We start from the raw sequence: 16,822 nt of genomic DNA, 5'->3' as shown, positions 1-16,822 counted from the left end.
GATACCACTCTCGGGGAAAACATTATTTTTCATTAATCAAAATCTTCTCCCTCTAATATGAAAACATGGAGCTCTTTATATAAATAACTCATTTTCAAATAATCAAATTTTCCTAAATAAATTATCAAAATGCTTATTACCAAAACTAAGAGATATTTCTAACTAATATAAAATCCCTAACTAAATTATTATATTTCTAGAATACTCAATAAATGAAAATAACTTAACTAATTATAATATATTCTGCTACATTTATTAAAATAAATTAAAGAATAGTAGAAATATGCAAGCATATTTAGTTTCCATGAATACTCCACCATTCTCCCCTTCTCAGAAGGAATTCGTCCTCGAAATTTGCTGGTATAATTGCTTGAATTCATGGTTCTTTGTGGAAACTTTTTATAATTATTTGGCAAATGCAACCTTTCCAAAATTGTTACTGAAGAGATAATGACATTTGCATTGGACTAACAATACATGTTGCTTCAAGAAAACAAGGATCAATGCATTTGGAACATACTGAAACCTTATCGCCAGGATAAACATCATAGATTGGTGGTGAATTCCAATCCACGATGAATTGATATTTTTCAGTTACAGAACAAGAAAAAATATCGTCAAACCTTTGGATTTCAAGCTTTAACCCGGACTCTAATGAATCTCGCGGATTACGTGCAACTCCCTGAAATCCTTCCTCCTTGTCGCCAAGGAAGTTTTTTTGTTCATCACCGGTCACTTCCTCCACTCGTTGTAGGCTAGGACCATGATGGGGCTCTTGCTGATGATGCATTTCAGCCAATTGGATCGTTGAGAGCGGCTCTTCGAACAACACCATAATCTCTTCCTCGAAACATGATGCAGAAGCGTTGTCTGTCTCTGAACCAACTGAGGCAGTGCGGAAGCGTTGAATAGATATCTAAAACTCATGTTTCCGAGATACCACTCTCGAGGAAAGCACTACTTTTCATTAATCAAAATCTTCTCCCTCTAATATGAAAACATGGAGCTCTTTATATAGATAACTCCTTTTCAAATGATCAAATATTTCCTAAATAATTATCAAAATGCTTATTACCAAAACTAAGAGATTTTTCTAACTAATATAAAAAATCCCTAACTAAATTATTATATTTCTAGAATATACTCAACAAATGAAAATAACTTAACTAATTATAATATATTCTCCTACATTTATTAAAATAAATTAAAGAATAGTAGAAATATGCAAGCATAATTTGTTTCCATGAATACTCTACCAAAGAGTCACCCCAGCTCTCAATAATTTCTGGCGTCGTTATGTTAGGTTGCTCTTGTGCGAGTGTTTTAGGTTTCCCTTGCGCGAGTGTTAGGTTTCTCTTGTGTATGTTGTTGTTGCAAGCAGTTATGCACTATAATAAGTGATGCAATCCATTCCATATGTAATTAACTAAAAGCATAAAATCCAACTTGCAGCATTTTCTTCACTCCTATTAAAGGGACTAGTAACTGATATTAAATACACTTTTAGATTTTCATATGAAATAAATTGCATAAAAATATGATAAACCCTTTTAAAGAACTGGTGAGTCCTGTGAGGGTTTCCAGCCACAAATATCAGATTTTCCTGTAATCAATTTAGTGTGTTTCTGTTGGTGTCCTTTTATGTTACATCTCAACTAACTGGAGCCTTTCAAGAAGATGATAGGCCCTTTCAGTTGCACTGTTTACCTTTCTAATTTTTTACCGCAGCCTAACAAGAGGACATGAACTACTTTTTCTTCTAGAATTGATTATTATTAACATTGTTTTCTCCCGTGTAATACTTCTGACAAGTTAAAGGTTTTTTTTACCGAAAACACTTAAACTGGGACAAAACCAATGGCAAAAATTATGGTCCAGATATGGGACAAGAAGAAATGAAGAGATGAAGTGATGTGGCGCCCATCCATGACTGCACACAAAAGCAACCCCTGCAAATCTATGGTCCTACCTCTGGTCCCATATCTGAACAAGCCCAGTTGTCCCAGCTGTAGCAGCTCCTGTTTTTTACTCTGGATGCCAGTGACATTACTAGGAATTTGATCCAATGGGGGTTTCATAATAGTAAATGTTCGCACATAGAGATGTCAATGACATAGACAAAACTTTATCATTTTATTTATGTTGATTCTTTATAAATGTAAGATAAGAACAAGTCAAAGTATTATTAAGCATGTGAAATTTTCTAGGACATAGTCTAGGGATTCACTATTTATAGATATAGTGAGATCCTAAAGATAAAAGACATACCCTCAGTTAACACTGAATATAACTTTGTCCAACATTCCCCCTCAATCTCATGGGTCTGACAAGATAACAGAAGCACATTATATCAATTTAACAATACAATTTTGAAATAAAAATTAAGCCTAATCCCTTAGTAAAAACATCTGCCAATTGATGTGCAGAAGGAACATAAGATAACTGTAAAAATCCAGAGACAATCAAGTCTCTAATGCATTGATAGTTTATTTCTAGTGACTTGTATTCAGACTCAGCACTTGACCTTGAAATAGTAGGTTATTTTTCTGGATGACCATGGCACAGGAGAAGTACCTAAGAAAAAAACATACCCACTAGCTAGTAGACCTGCGTGTATCTGTGCACCCTGCCCAATCAACATCTGAGTAAGCAGTGAGAGAATCATACTTGCAGCCAGATATAGTAATACTGTAATACCAAAAGTAATACTGTAATACCAAAAGTAATACTTCCTTTCAGGTACCTCATATCCTCTTTAACAGTTGTAGATGAGCAGTCTTAGGGGCATGTAGAAATTGACTTGCATAATTGACAGAGAAGCTTAAATCTGGTCTTGTGAGAGTCAAATATTAAAGACATCCTACAATTCTTCTGTGCATAACAACATCAAGGGGATCACTATCATGCAGAGATAGCCTAGGACTTTGAACAACATGTGTGGTAGCAGGACATCATATGAGCACATCTTCTTTCTCCAAGATTTGCAATGCATACTTTTTCTGGGTTAAGAGAATCCCACTAGAAGACCTCAAACATTCAATGCCCAAGAAAAGGACCCTAGATCTTTCATCACAAATTCCCTACTCAACACAGCGATAAAAGAAGTAATAAGAGTTGAGGAAGATCCTGTTAAGAAGATATCATTAACATATAAAAAAAGGATCAAAATTTTCTCACTAAAAGTATAGGTAAACATGGAATGATCAAATTTTGACATAATGAAGCCAGCTGCAGTCAAAAATCCACTAAAACGTTCAAAACAAACACGAGGTGCTTGTTTTAGCCCATACAAATACTTTTTGAGATGGCAAACAAAATGTGGCCGATTTGAATCTTCATTGAGATAACCATGAAGAAAAGCGCTTCAAACTTCTAATTGACGTATATCCCACCGTCTACAAACTGGAATACTCAATATACATATGAATGTTGTAATCTTGACTATGAGACTAAAAGTATCTGAAAAATCAACTCCATCCTGCTGATTAAACCCAGAGCTGCCAACGATCCTTATGCCTTTCAATACTACGTACCATCTGACTTATACTTAATCTTATACACCCATTTACTACGTAGAATGTTCATACGTTTCGTTGGTTCTACCAAATCCCAAGTGCCAGTATTCAGTAAAGAAATATTTTCATCCGTCATAGCTTTGACCCAATCTGGAAGCTTGGCAGCATCTTTGTAAGTCTACCGCTGAATATTAGTAGTAAGAAGAGAAGTAAAAGCTACTGACAAAGGGTGTAAGACAATTGCATGAGCAAGATAATCATATGCCATTTCTTGTTTCTTTGAAATACCATTAGTAGAGCGAGTAGCAATAGTCCTTACAAGTACGGAAGTAGTACAAATTGGAGGTGCAGAAATGATACTCTCAGCTAAAACAATTTGTGAGTCTGAAGATGGAATATTGGAGGGATTGATTGGTGGAGGAATTGAATATGCAGTACAAAAACCTATTGGTACAGAAATTAAGTCAGTAAATGAGTTAGAAGAAGAGTTTGTGTCATACTTAAAACCAAAAGAGAATTCAGACTCATTGAAAGTAACATTTCGAGATACAAAAGTCTTTTTTGTGTTTTGATCAAAAAATTTGTAACCTCTATAAAGAGGGATATATCCCAAGAAAACACATTTTGTAGATTTTGCACAGAGTTTGTTAGAGCGATAAGCAGTAAGATTTGGATAGTAGTTACATCCAAAAACACGTAACAAACTGTAATATGGATTTTCTTGAAAAAATATTTGAAACAGAGACTTAAAATTTATAACCTTGGATGAAGTTCTATTTATGAGAAACACAACAGTTAAAAAAGAATCAAACCAAAAATGAGATGATAATTAAGCTTGTACAACTAAGTTGTTTCCCATCTCAGTAATGTGACAATGTTTATGCTCAGTTAAACCATCCTAAGCTTGAGTATGAGGAAATGAAATTCTTAAGGAGATTTCATTAGTATCTAGAAATTCCCTAAAGACTCCTTTAGTGAGCTCATAAGCTCCATCACATTGAAAAGAAACAAGAGAAGTGTTTAAAAAAATTTCATTTGTACTTTAGAATGTTGAAAACACATGAGAGAATCAATTCTATGAGTTATTGGATAAATCTAGTTATAACGACTATAATCATCGATAAAGAGAATGTACGTAATCATATTTTTTAAGTGCTCTAAAGAAACATCAGTATACAGAAGAGAAGAAAAGGGAACGCTTCTTGTGATTGCAGTCTATGTAGATGATCTATTTTTGACTGGCAACTCCCTTTAGGTGATCAATGAGTTCAAGAGAGAAATGTCATCAAACTTTGAGATGTCAGACCTCGGAAAACTCACTTATTACCTTGGCATAGAAGTCCATAAAGGAGTAGATGGGATTCAGATTAAACAAGAAGCTTATGCAAGGAGAATTCTGAAAGAAGCCGGACTTGAAACTTGTAATCCAACTAAGATACCAATGGAGTTTGGACTTAAAGTTTCAAAGGCACAAGAAGAAGCAGAGATTGATTCAACGAGTTATAGAAGAAATGTTGGATGCCTAAGATACTTATTACACACAAGACCAGATTTGGCTTTCTCTGTGGAAGTAGCAAGCCGTTATATGCAGAGTCCACGCAAGTCTCATGGTGATGTAATAAAGCAGATATTGAGATATCTAAGAGGAACAATCAGCTGTGGATTGAAGTATGGTCGAGGAGGATCAAGAGGAATTGTTGGGTATAGTGACAGCAGTCATAATATTGACCAAGATGATGGAAAAAGTACAACTGGTCATATATTTTATCTAGGAGAAGCACCTATTACATGGTGTTCACAGAAGCAAGACACTGTAGCCCTCTCATCCTATGAAGCTGAGTTTATGGTTGCAACAGAAGCAGCTAAACAATCAATATGGATTCAAGAACTGTTGGGTGAAATCAAAGGAAGAGAACCTGAAAAAGTTCTCATCAAGATTGATAATAAGTCTGCAATTGCACTCACTAAAAATCCAGTGTTTCATGGGAAGACGAAACACATTCACAAAAGGTATCATTTCATACGAGAATGTATCGAGAAGGAGATCATCAACGTTGAACACATACCAGGAACCGAGCAGAAAGCATATATATTGACAAAGGCATTAGCTCGGATCAAGTTTGAAGAAATGAGGCAACTGATTGGAGTACAAGATATGTCACGGGTAAGGTTGAAGCTTAACGGGGAGAATGTTGGTTAAACTTCAACATAGAAGTCACTAACAAGCTGGTTAGGACAAGATTAGGAAATTGATGTAATCCTAAGGGAATTAGAAGTCATCTAGTTCTAAGAAAAGGAAAGACATGTAATAAGGTAATAGGACTAGGAAAAGGAATTCATAGTTCTATATATATATATATGATCACCAAAGTTGTGGTTGATCATATGAGCAAGATTAGAGCTTGTGTTTAGTTTTGAGAGATTTTCTAAACATCAGTAAAGAGAGTTGTATTTATATAAGCTAAGTTTCATCTTGCAGTTGCCATTATGCTCATGATGAATCAGACGAGAACGTAATTCACTAAACTTATACATAGATTCCCGATGTTGAGCAGTGATAACAAAATGATTGAATTCACGACTAAGACCATTTAAAACATGCATAACAATATCAGAATCTAGTATGTGATCACCAATTGCAGAAAAATTATCAACTAATTCCTTAACATTGCTCAAGAACTCAGGAATTAGAAGATTATCGTGTTTAATCGAATACAGATGACTCCTTCACAGTTATTTTCGAGCCAATAACTGATTACTAAACTCATGTTGTAAGTAATCGCAATACTGTTTTGAAGTCTTCAATCCAATAGTACCAGATGAAACATATCTTGAAAAAGTAATATTGAGACAGGACATAACAAAGTGATCCATCCGATTCGAATAGAAAAACTCAGGATTTGTAACCATAACTCCATTTTCAAAAATCTGAGATGCAGGTTGATGATAAGATCCATCAACAAATAGAAGCAGATTTGTACTAATCAGAATAGATTCAAACTGATGTTTCCACAAAAGATAATTGGTTGAATCCATTTTTTCTGAAACAAAGTTGCAGATATTTTGAAAAGGTAAAGTAAAATTAAATTGAGATCCAGAATTATGTTGAGATTGTGAATTCAAATGCTGTTGGTTTTGAAAAGCAATGATCGATTCAGCAATGAGAGAAGAATGACCAACCATTGAAGAAATTTTTTTACAGGAGAAATGAAGATTTCCTACTGAAGATTTAATCAGATTTTTGACGGTTTCTGTGTTCTTGATATTTCATAGAGAAAATCAAGAAAAGCTGTAGAAAATTAGGACTGGATAAATGTTGAGAAAACTGATACCATGCAAGATAAGAACAACTCAAAATATTATTAAGCGTGTGAAATGTTACAGGACACAGTTTAGGGATTCACTGTTTATGGATACACAAAATTGGTTAAAAAGACCAAAATCAACAATTCATAGGTGAAATGGACAGTTAGATTTTGATACTGTTTAAATGGACAAAAATGTAAAAATAGGCAGGATATAACCAGTTTCATCGTGCCCATTTTCAAATATTTTTCTTATTTTTAATTTACAAAGGATGTATCCAGTTTCATCCTTGCTATTTTTTTAAATTTAAGATAGGATGAAACCAGTTTCATCCTTACTAAATTTTTTTTTGGCCATTTCACCCAAACTATTTTTTACTCGTCCATTTGAACAGTGATTTAAAAATATTTGAACAAATGACCCATTTTCCGTTATATATATATAGTGAGATCCAAAACATAAAAGGCAGACCCTGAGTTAATACTGAGTTTATACTGAATATAACTATGTCCAACAATAAACAACCATATCTGGTTTTAATTTTAATAATGAAACCGGATTCCACTTGGCATACTTATCACTTGTAAAATTAAAATTCAAGGTCAGTGTATTTAGAATCTTGGTTCGAGTTTTCCTTTACTACTAAATACAAGTTTAAGCCTTGATCAAAAAATTACATAAAGCACAATTTTAATACTTTGTACTCCTCGAGTTTGTTGGGCGAACCGTGAACTTGATATAAAGAATTTATCATGCTTCAAAAATAAAATAAAATATTAAACTTCAAATCAGAAAAATTATTAAGCTTCTCAACATTTTTATTTTTTTTGAAGCATGATTTGCTCCACAACATGACAACATTCTTATATTTGTAAAAATCGGAAAAATGTAATAAAAGAAAAAAAAAAATAACTGCACAATTTCATACGTAAGCTCTTGCAACTCGTACACTTGCCTTGGCGGAATATTAAAAAGTAAAGGGAAAAATCAATGACAGAGTAGTATGGACATTAGCTTGATTTGTGTAACACCTTTTTGGTTTGAGAAATAGTTAAGGCTGACCAACCAAGAGATCCTGCCAAATATATATCATTATCAAAAGCAACTTGGGTAGAAATCCAATAGCCGTCCTTATATATCAGCAAAAGCGAAGTGTAGCCCTAATGATGATGAGATGATTGTCTTAATTAATACGCTAGTTGGTAGATAATACTATCAGTAAGAAGCTAAGCCAAATTGCTATTGCTACTAAGTAGCGGAGTTCTTATAAAAGCGGTGCAATACGGGGTTACTAATTTAGCTAGTATCACAAAATCTATCTCTAACTCTCAGTTATTTGATTATAGTTACATTATGTCGCCGATGATGAGTACTAGTTCATCGCCGACATCATCGTCATCACTGCTGATACTGGAAAATCCACCTACAAAAACTTCATCGTCATTGAAGTTCATCGGTTCCATTTGTAGAGTATACGCTGAACATTATCCGCCAGGCTTTCTTAAAAAGGTTATCCATTTCGACTCCAAATTAATCATGTATTCGTGAAACTGCAATACATTCTTTCTTAACTAATCAGTTTCGCGTTTGATAATATCACCAACAGGTGTTTGCAGAGTTGATAGCTACATTTCTATTGGTTTTTGTCACTTGCGGATCAGCAGCATTAAGTAACAGTGATGAAGGCAGAGTCTCCAAGTTGGGAGCTTCTATCGCCGGTGGACTTATTGTGACGGTTATGATATATGCAGTTGGTCATGTCTCTGGTGCTCATATGAATCCTGCTGTCACCTGTGCATTTGCGGCTGTAAGGCATTTCCCATGGAAACAGGTAATCTAGCTAAATAGCACTAATCTAATAACATTTTAGGGTTCAGGCACACTAACACTTGCAGATCATACACAAATGAATGTAGTGTTTTGTCACGTCAAGTCAAGTCATTAACCAGGAGGAGGTGGTAGAATCGTAGACGAAAGCCTGTACCTCATAGATCATGAGAGGTATTAATCAACTTATTTGACCGTTTTAACAAAGAAAGTCACGCAAGTAACCTTGAGGAACATTCTTGCGGATCCTTTTCTTAGAAAAAAAAAAACAAAAATACCGATGGATAGATTACTATGAAGAAAATACCAATGTTTAGATTACTGAATCCCTTAGCTTGGTCGCCTGCTGTCCACTTCTAAAAAGTAAGACAAATTTTAAATTTTGTAATAAGGTCACTTGTTAATCTTATATACTGTTTTCACAGCTTGGCTCATTTTGACTTCTACTGATGTACTCCTTTATTATTGTAAATTGAAGGTCGACATCAATAGACTTTTTCAGCAATCTTTATAGCAGTAATATCTTTGGAACATTAAAAAATTACTCAGATCCCTTCCGTGTTTATTTATGTAGGTACCCTTTTATGCTGCAGCTCAACTAACTGGAGCTTTGGTTGCATCATTTACCCTTCTAATTTTACTGCGCCCTATCAAGAATATTGGAACTACTTCTCCTTCCGGAACTGACTTTCAAGCTTTAGTGATGGAAGTTGTTGTCACATTTTCCATGATGTTTGTCACCGCAGCAGTTGCCACTGATACTAAAGCAGTAATGTTTTGTTTTCGTGAGAATTATTCGTAAAACAATTTTGCATATTACATTTAGATTATCAAGAATAATGCTTAATGCTTCAAAAAAAAATTATTATTAAAACTGTAGGTTGGAGAATTAGCAGGCATTGCAGTTGGTTCTGCTGTTTGCATCACTTCTATATTAGCCGGGTATGTAGCAAGATCGCCAGAATATTTTTGTGAAACATGTATGAAGCATAGACCTAAAATTGTTTCCATTAATTTTGCTTTTGATTAGGCCTGTGTCAGGTGGCTCGATGAACCCAGTGCGGACCATTGGTCCTGCAATTGCCAGCAAGCATTACAAAGGAATATGGTTGTATATTGTTGGACCATTATTCGGGACACTAACAGGTGCATGGTCCTATAATCTCATAAGAGGACCAGATAAGCCAGTTCACACAATTGCACCATCACCAGAGTCATCTTCATTTAGGATTCGTCGATACCTATCCAATTACGATGAGCAACCACATGTAATTCCAAAGAAAGATCCTCTACAGATTATCTAGTTGGTCTTCTATTCTCTGTAAATTCGTTTGTTGTTTGTATTATTCAATCCCCCTGCTCTAGATAATTTCTACCCTTTTGTTAGGCTGCTCTCGCGCGAGCATCGCGGGTTGCCCTTGCATAAATATTAGTTTGCCTTGCGTGAGTGTTCTTGGGGCACGTAATTATGCACTATAACATGTTTTCCTGATGTAATCCGCTCCATATGTAAATGAAATAAAATTGAAGTACCAAGAATCCATCCTGATGAATTGATTTTATTTTAGTGTTTTTCTTCACTCATTACTAAAAAAACACAACGGGGACTCGGTAGACTTTTTTGTGAAATATGCATGAAATCAGATGTATTGCGTTATGCATGATTTAGCGTGCTTTCTTCATGTGTTGTGCTCTGCCGCGTGCTTACACGTACCACGTACTGTGCCGTGCTGATGTCCCTATTTATCTGGCACATCACAACACTCTGAGCTCACGTGTTGTGCCCGTGTTGTGCCAGGTCACAACACGTGATGTCCTTATCCAGTCCGGGGGTGCGATTAGCAACTGCCTAGAAATGGGTGCCCCTTAGTAATTAGTTACCCCTTATCCAAAGTGAGGGTTCGTATAGCAAATGTCCTCCGGGGGTGCACCGAGCAACTTTTCGAGCCGAATTTTCCAACAATATTTATTTCCAAAAAAATACCTACAAACACACAAATGACCATAATAAGGACAAAAACGAGCACTAACAATACGAAACATTAAGGACAAATTAGACACATAAATGCGTCTATCACAAGGTTTTTATTTTCTTAATAAACCCTTTGCGGAACAAGGGTAAGTTGGAGCGATGTGGAAGCTAACTTAGCTGCATCATGCTCCACGAGCATGCCTGCAAGGGCAAATGGACGTGCATTTGCCTAGACCGAAGTCCCGGACTGTATCTTAATAATGTCGTACCGGGGAAGTTATGGTCTGCGTGCCCAGGCGCTCCAGGCATAATTTTCCGATCCTTCACACCACCTAGTTGATATGCAGCATGATTGATGCTCGCCAGACCTCGGGGTCAAAAAGAGGAAGAGGAAGACCAGCCTTTAGTTGTCCGAGCGCGATGGGCATACGATTCGCGCTACAAGTTCCTCCCAGAATATCCTCTCCTTATTCAGAAGAGTAGCAGAAGATGAACCCTTCGGGACGATAAGCTTGAAACCTTTATCTTTCAGGGTGGTCCGGAAGCTTTCAAGAACATATACCCACTTCCTAGAAGGCTTACGCTTAGAACTGCATGATTTGTATGTATGGGAATGTGAAAATTACAAAACTCAGAGCACGGTAACAATGGCGGAAGGAAAAGTCACACAGATCATAATCACATCACAAAAGACACAAAATGAGACTAACTGAGGAAAAACTAACTCACCGAGAAGATGTTGGAGCAACAGTAGCAGGTGCAGACATGTCTTGATCCGCCATAAAGAAAAATTAGAAACGGGAAAATTTAAAAGAAAAAAGAAGAAATTGAAAGGAGAAGAAGATGAACAGAGGAAAGAAACGGTAGAAAAATAAGACCTTCCCTTTTACCTCTCTCCTAGATATTTATCCGAAGAAAAGAAGTTAAGACGTGTCGCTTGAAGAGGAAAATACCGTCAACACGTGTAGCAGTTACGCGGAAATTATGGAAGTGTGTCGGGTAAGACAGAGAAAACGAAAAGACAGGTCTGGCACAAATTTTGACCAAAGATTCTCGCATTATTCTACTTACAGAAGAACAACATGAGAAGAGGCAAAATGTAAGGGTGAAATCTCGCACAAGACATAACTTAACTTCACTCCAGATAAAACAACTCTAAATACGAAGGTATCACGATAATCAAAGATCAAGGCGAAGAATAGTAGCGTGACAACAAGGAGAGAGTACGAAGAAACAATTATGCGATGAAGACAGAACGAAGACCGGTTCAAAAGGAGCTGTGCAAAAGACATAATAGATAGCGCGAAGGACAGTGACATCTTCCCAAAAGCCTGGCGAATAAAGACAAATTGTAAGAGTATCGGTCAACAGAGATCTTGCATATGAATCACAGTTGTCTTCTACTGATCACATTTTCCTATATAAGACCCAAAATTGATAGAGAGAAAAAGATCAGTTAAGAGAGAAGAGCTAAGAGAAATTATCAAGAGAACCCAAAAGAAGCCATTAGAACTTAGCTTTCATCTTATATTTCTCCATTGTTGGAAGGACTCCTTCAATCAATACAAGGTGTTTAGAAAAGATCATACTAGTGTCAAAGTGGTGAATAATATCATTAATGTTTGAGTTGATCTCTATAACTTAAACTTTGTGTTATTATCATTACAACGGGTGTAGTTGTGAAATTTTCTGCAACTACAGTAACTATATTTGTAGACATAACCTCCAATCAGTAATTTACTTCGGAAACTAGATAATTCTACCAACACGTTTAAAGTTGAATACTAGTTGCATGCAAGAAAAACAAAAGATATTGCAAGAATCAAATAACGAACCTTATTATATTCAGTAAAACTTATGCAAGGATTGTTGCAGAAGCAGAAAGCTGGTCTCCGGTCCACCACCAAACATACTGAAGAACCCGAACTTGCTCCTTAACACCTTGATTTAGTAATTAACTTCAATCTTAAAGACAGAAATGAAAAATTAGTGTCTTGATCAGAAAGAAAAAAAAAACTATACTGACTGATATAACAAATTTCATAAAGATCAGTACAAGCAATATTTTGATTTCTGAAAAGAAAACATCCATCAAATGATTAATTACGAACCTCAGGGGATATCTTGTAGGCCTCTTCTCCTCCTTTACATCTATCCACCAGGACTTGACACCCATAAATAGACAGTTTTCGTAGTGAGGTGAGTCGTAGCATCTTCTCTTGTGAAGGCAGATACTTAAGATTTTCACAGTTAAAAATTACCAACTCCCTAAGAGAAGTCAAATTACCCAACCATTCTGGCAGAGCCACCAAAGAATTAAAAACGTATATCCGCAGGCACTGTAAAGAAGTGATGTTCTGAATTTGATCAGGCAGACATTTGAGTTTGCCGCCTCCCCTAAGAGTTAATTCACAAAGCGATGGAAAATAATTGCCTACTGCAGTTCCTCCTCCTCCTTCTCCAATGCTGGCGGCAGGAAACGGGAAGGGCTCAAGATCTCCAGAGAATGAACCAATTTCAAGAGTTTCAAGTTTGGGAAGGTATTCTATACCACTTTTTTTGCTGATTATGTACTCTAAACCACTGATACACTCTTGACTTTTCAGAAATAAAATAAGTAACATCCGTAGAGAATTGAATCCCCTTAAATCCAAGCAAGAATTTAAAGGACCACAATTTAGAAAGCCCAACTCTTTAAGAGAATTACTAGAATTTACTCGATCCGGAAGTGCAACGTCTGGAGTAAATCCTGCAAAATTTTCACAAAGCCATATTTCAAGCCGACTAAGAACGTTATTTCCTCTAAAAAACCCTAGAGGAAGAGACACAAACTCGTTGCAGCTATCAACTTGGATGGACGTGAGAGATGACCGGTTGCTTTCTACCAAAGAGCGAATTGGTTCGCCATTGCAACTTTTGATGTACAAGGTTTTCAGAGACGGAAATCGGTTTGGCATGTGTGTTAGCTTTCGGCAACCCATGATAATGAACCTTTCGAGGCGAGGAAAACTTGAAAAGGAAGAAGAAGCAGATGGGGATGAAACTTGATCCTGCCATTCTACTAAATCACTCATATTAGTTAGAGTGAGAAATTCCAGACAAGGGAAAGAAGATACATAGGCATTATCACTACCATAGAATTCACTTCCAATATTTTTCACGCCATCAAGTCCATCTATTGTAAGAACCTTGAGAAAAGGGAGTAACCCAAGAGGTGGAAGATATTCACATTTTACGCAATCTGTTAAAATCAAATGCACTAGATTAGGAAGAAAGCGTTGCGGGCTCATCATCCAAGTTGGGAATTTCGAACTAACATACTGGTAAACTTGCAATCTTTTCAGATTCCGATGAGGTTGGAGGCCTTGTAACACTTCAAAATCATCATGTACACCGGGATCTCTAGTTGTCGACCAGTGCAATTCTAATCGAAGAATGTGTTGCTTTTCTTTTAAACCACCTTGTTCGGCGTCTACTCCATTGCTTATATTCTCAAGATTACAAATCTTTAGTTTCCCACTAAGGAGATTCAGGTCTCTCAACTCTTGAATACCAAATCCCTGCTGGCTCTTATTTCCGACAACAAATACTGGTAAACAAACAAGAGAAGTGAAAAGGCCTGCATTTTTTAGCATCGGGTATCCACCGGATAAAAGATACCTTAGTTTAGTTAGCTTTCTCATATCTTTAGGAAAATCCTTAAGATAATTGCATCTCTTGATATTCAACGTCTGCAAGTTATAGAGAGCAGTGAAAGAGCTTGGTAATGCTTTTAACTGAGAGTCCGAGAGATTGAGATACCTTAAGTGTATTAACTTGGAAATTGATGGCGGCAACTCAGTGATCGAACCACGGCTCAAGTCCAGCACACGTAGATAGTTGAAGTTCGTAAAAATCTGCATACCATATGAATTACTAATAAACTCCGATTTAGTAGAAATCAGTGCCCGCAGTTTCTTCACTTTAGCCAATGGTGCAGGTAATTGTGATACCTCATGACTCTCATGAGAGGCAAAACTTACACGACGAAGTCTACAGATATCCTCTTCTCCGATCGTATTATCAATAATCATAGAGGATTCACTCTTGGCAACAGATTGTGCAAGATCATGTATAAGATCATGCATCTTGCATGATTTTATAATACCAAACTCATTTTTTTTCTCCTCTTGGAAGAATGATTTACTCAACAGACTACTAAAATATTCATTGCCCAAGGTTTCTATCTCCATGCTATGTCTTGAGTGACCAAGGAACCCTTCTGCCATCCACATCCGAATAAGATTTTTTCTCTTGATAATGCAATCCTTTTGAAATAGAGAACAATATCTAAAACATTGTTTTAAATGTGGTTCAAGATGGTCATAGCTCAACTTCAAAACCTTCATAACTTTGGTTACGCCTGCCGGGAGGTTCCAAATCTCATTGTTTTCAATTGATTGCCATTCATGCTCAGATTTTTTGGAATACATCAAACGCCCCAGAACCTTTATTGTTAACGGTACTCCTTTGCATTTTCTAGCGATGCTTTTTCCGATCTCGGTTAACTCCGTTGTCTTTCCTGCACCCTCAGGACCAAAAGCAATTTTATCCAACATAGTCCAACAATCGTCCTCGGACAGACCAGCCAAGCTATACCTATTGAAATTCATCATTCAACAATGAGTATTAAACTAGAAATCAGACAAAACATGCATTTTTCTTTTAAATTAGAATTTGTTTCTTTGTTTTTTGATTGGGTAAACTACAAAATCTTTACCTGTATATAGAACTCATGGGTGACACAACTTCATTGCATCGCGATGTTATGATCACTTTGCTTCCTCGACTGCCGAGGAGCAACAAGTCGTTTAACATGTCGTCCCACTCACTGTGATCATCGGTCCACATATCATCGAGCACTATCAAGTATCTATTACCCTGGAGTTTCTCTTTGAGATCATTTACCATGACATCCAAGCTCGTATACTTCTCTTTTTTTCCAGAATCCAAAAGCTGATTAAAAACCTGCTTTCGGCTTGAGTCTTCGGATACACATACCCATAATCTTTTTTCGAAATGTTGTTTTACAACATCATCACCATAGATGATACCAGCAAGGGCAGTTTTTCCAACTCCTCCCATGGCAACAATGAGAATAACGCAATAGATTTGTTGATTGCAAGAGTTATCCAACAACAAATCTATTATCTCCGACTTCTCTTTTTCTCTTCCAACAAACATTGAAACATCTACAAGAGAGTGAGTTTCTCTGTTTCTTCTGGGAGTACTCTCAGATTTATTAAAACTGAACTTTTCTTTATCTTCTGAAACTTGATCTAACTTTTGGTTAAGAAGTTTAATCTTGTGAGCCATCTTGTGATTAAACCCAAGAGGGTTTGAGCGCGAGAAGAAATTTCTGACCTTGTCTTGTTTGCGAACTTGAATCTCTTGTTTATGAGCTCTATACTCAAATTCCTCCAGTATGTCTTCCGCCTCGTAGACCATATCTTTAAGATTGTCGAGCCAAAGCTTGACTGTCTCTTTCTCTACTTGTTGCTTCTCGGCATCAGTTAACACAGCATGAATACTGGTTAAGGTTTTTTGAAGTCTTTCAATTCCATCTTTGACACCCCAAACGAGAGAAATCTCGTTGGACTCGGTGGAAATCAGTTTCCCAATTAAAGTTTCGGCTACAACGCTAACAAGAATTTCAGCCATTTTTGTTATCAATGTTAACAGTAAATGAGATGGTAAGTAATCTCAAGTGGAATACAGAGAAAGATGAATTATTGTTGGCAAAGGAAGGTTGACTGCAAGTCTTTGGAAGTCCTATTACTGCAGTTGATAGATACAGGCGATATACCCACTCATTTATTTGTAGGTCCACTTGCTCCCCACTGTAAGGTCATTATGGTCTTCACGTGTTGACCACTCAATTGGTAGATCTAGGGCTGCACAAACCCGACCTTACCCGCTGGTCCGACCCATCCCCGTCAGTTTTTATCCGCACCCGACCCTACCCGCGAAACACAAGAGTCGACTATGACTAGTCGACTATCACCAGTAACACCGACGTGAGGTAATCTCATCTCATGATTTAATCAAAGATGATTGTTAGGGTTTATGTTCTTTGATTTGAATTTGTTTATTAAGGTTTAAGCTATTTGATTTTTTGATACTTCGAGTTCGATAATAATACCATCTCAAGATTGCAATACCA

The 16,822-nt window shown here is 36.5% G+C and overlaps 2 protein-coding genes across 5 annotated transcripts; one reads left to right on the top strand and one right to left on the bottom strand.

Annotated features, from left to right (window-relative positions):
* The first annotated feature begins 8,015 nt into the window (after positions 1–8,015).
* Positions 8,016–10,191, top strand: LOC113355226 (aquaporin NIP2-1-like). Its single transcript, XM_026598048.1, has 5 exons — positions 8,016–8,330; positions 8,428–8,652; positions 9,223–9,417; positions 9,529–9,590; positions 9,679–10,191. The coding sequence occupies exons 1-5, from the start codon at positions 8,175–8,177 to the stop codon at positions 9,950–9,952; spliced, it is 912 nt and encodes a 303-aa protein (XP_026453833.1). The 5' UTR covers positions 8,016–8,174; the 3' UTR covers positions 9,953–10,191.
* On the bottom strand, positions 10,179–16,345 carry LOC113355224 (putative disease resistance protein RGA1). 4 transcript variants are annotated; one of them, XM_026598044.1, is made up of 6 exons: positions 15,380–16,345; positions 12,732–15,258; positions 12,456–12,585; positions 11,350–11,951; positions 10,890–11,210; positions 10,179–10,632 (listed from the first exon to the last, which is right to left on the bottom strand). In XM_026598044.1, exons 1-3 carry the CDS (start codon positions 16,318–16,320, stop codon positions 12,568–12,570), a joined length of 3,486 nt encoding a protein of 1,161 aa, XP_026453829.1. In that variant the 5' UTR covers positions 16,321–16,345; the 3' UTR covers positions 10,179–10,632; positions 10,890–11,210; positions 11,350–11,951; positions 12,456–12,567. The 4 variants fall into 4 exon arrangements, with proteins under 4 accessions (XP_026453829.1, XP_026453832.1, XP_026453831.1 ...); XM_026598046.1 differs by lacking the exon at positions 10,179–10,632 and having other exon boundaries at positions 10,753–11,210; positions 11,350–11,389; XM_026598047.1 differs by lacking the exons at positions 10,890–11,210; positions 11,350–11,951 and having other exon boundaries at positions 10,577–10,632.
* Between the last annotated feature and the right edge of the window lie 477 nt (positions 16,346–16,822).

Source organism: Papaver somniferum, chromosome 3, assembly GCF_003573695.1.
Source record: "Papaver somniferum cultivar HN1 chromosome 3, ASM357369v1, whole genome shotgun sequence".
NCBI classification, from domain to species: domain Eukaryota; kingdom Viridiplantae; phylum Streptophyta; class Magnoliopsida; order Ranunculales; family Papaveraceae; genus Papaver; species Papaver somniferum.
The sequence above is the reverse complement of the archived record's forward strand: the minus strand, read 5'-3'. Positions and strand labels throughout refer to the sequence as shown.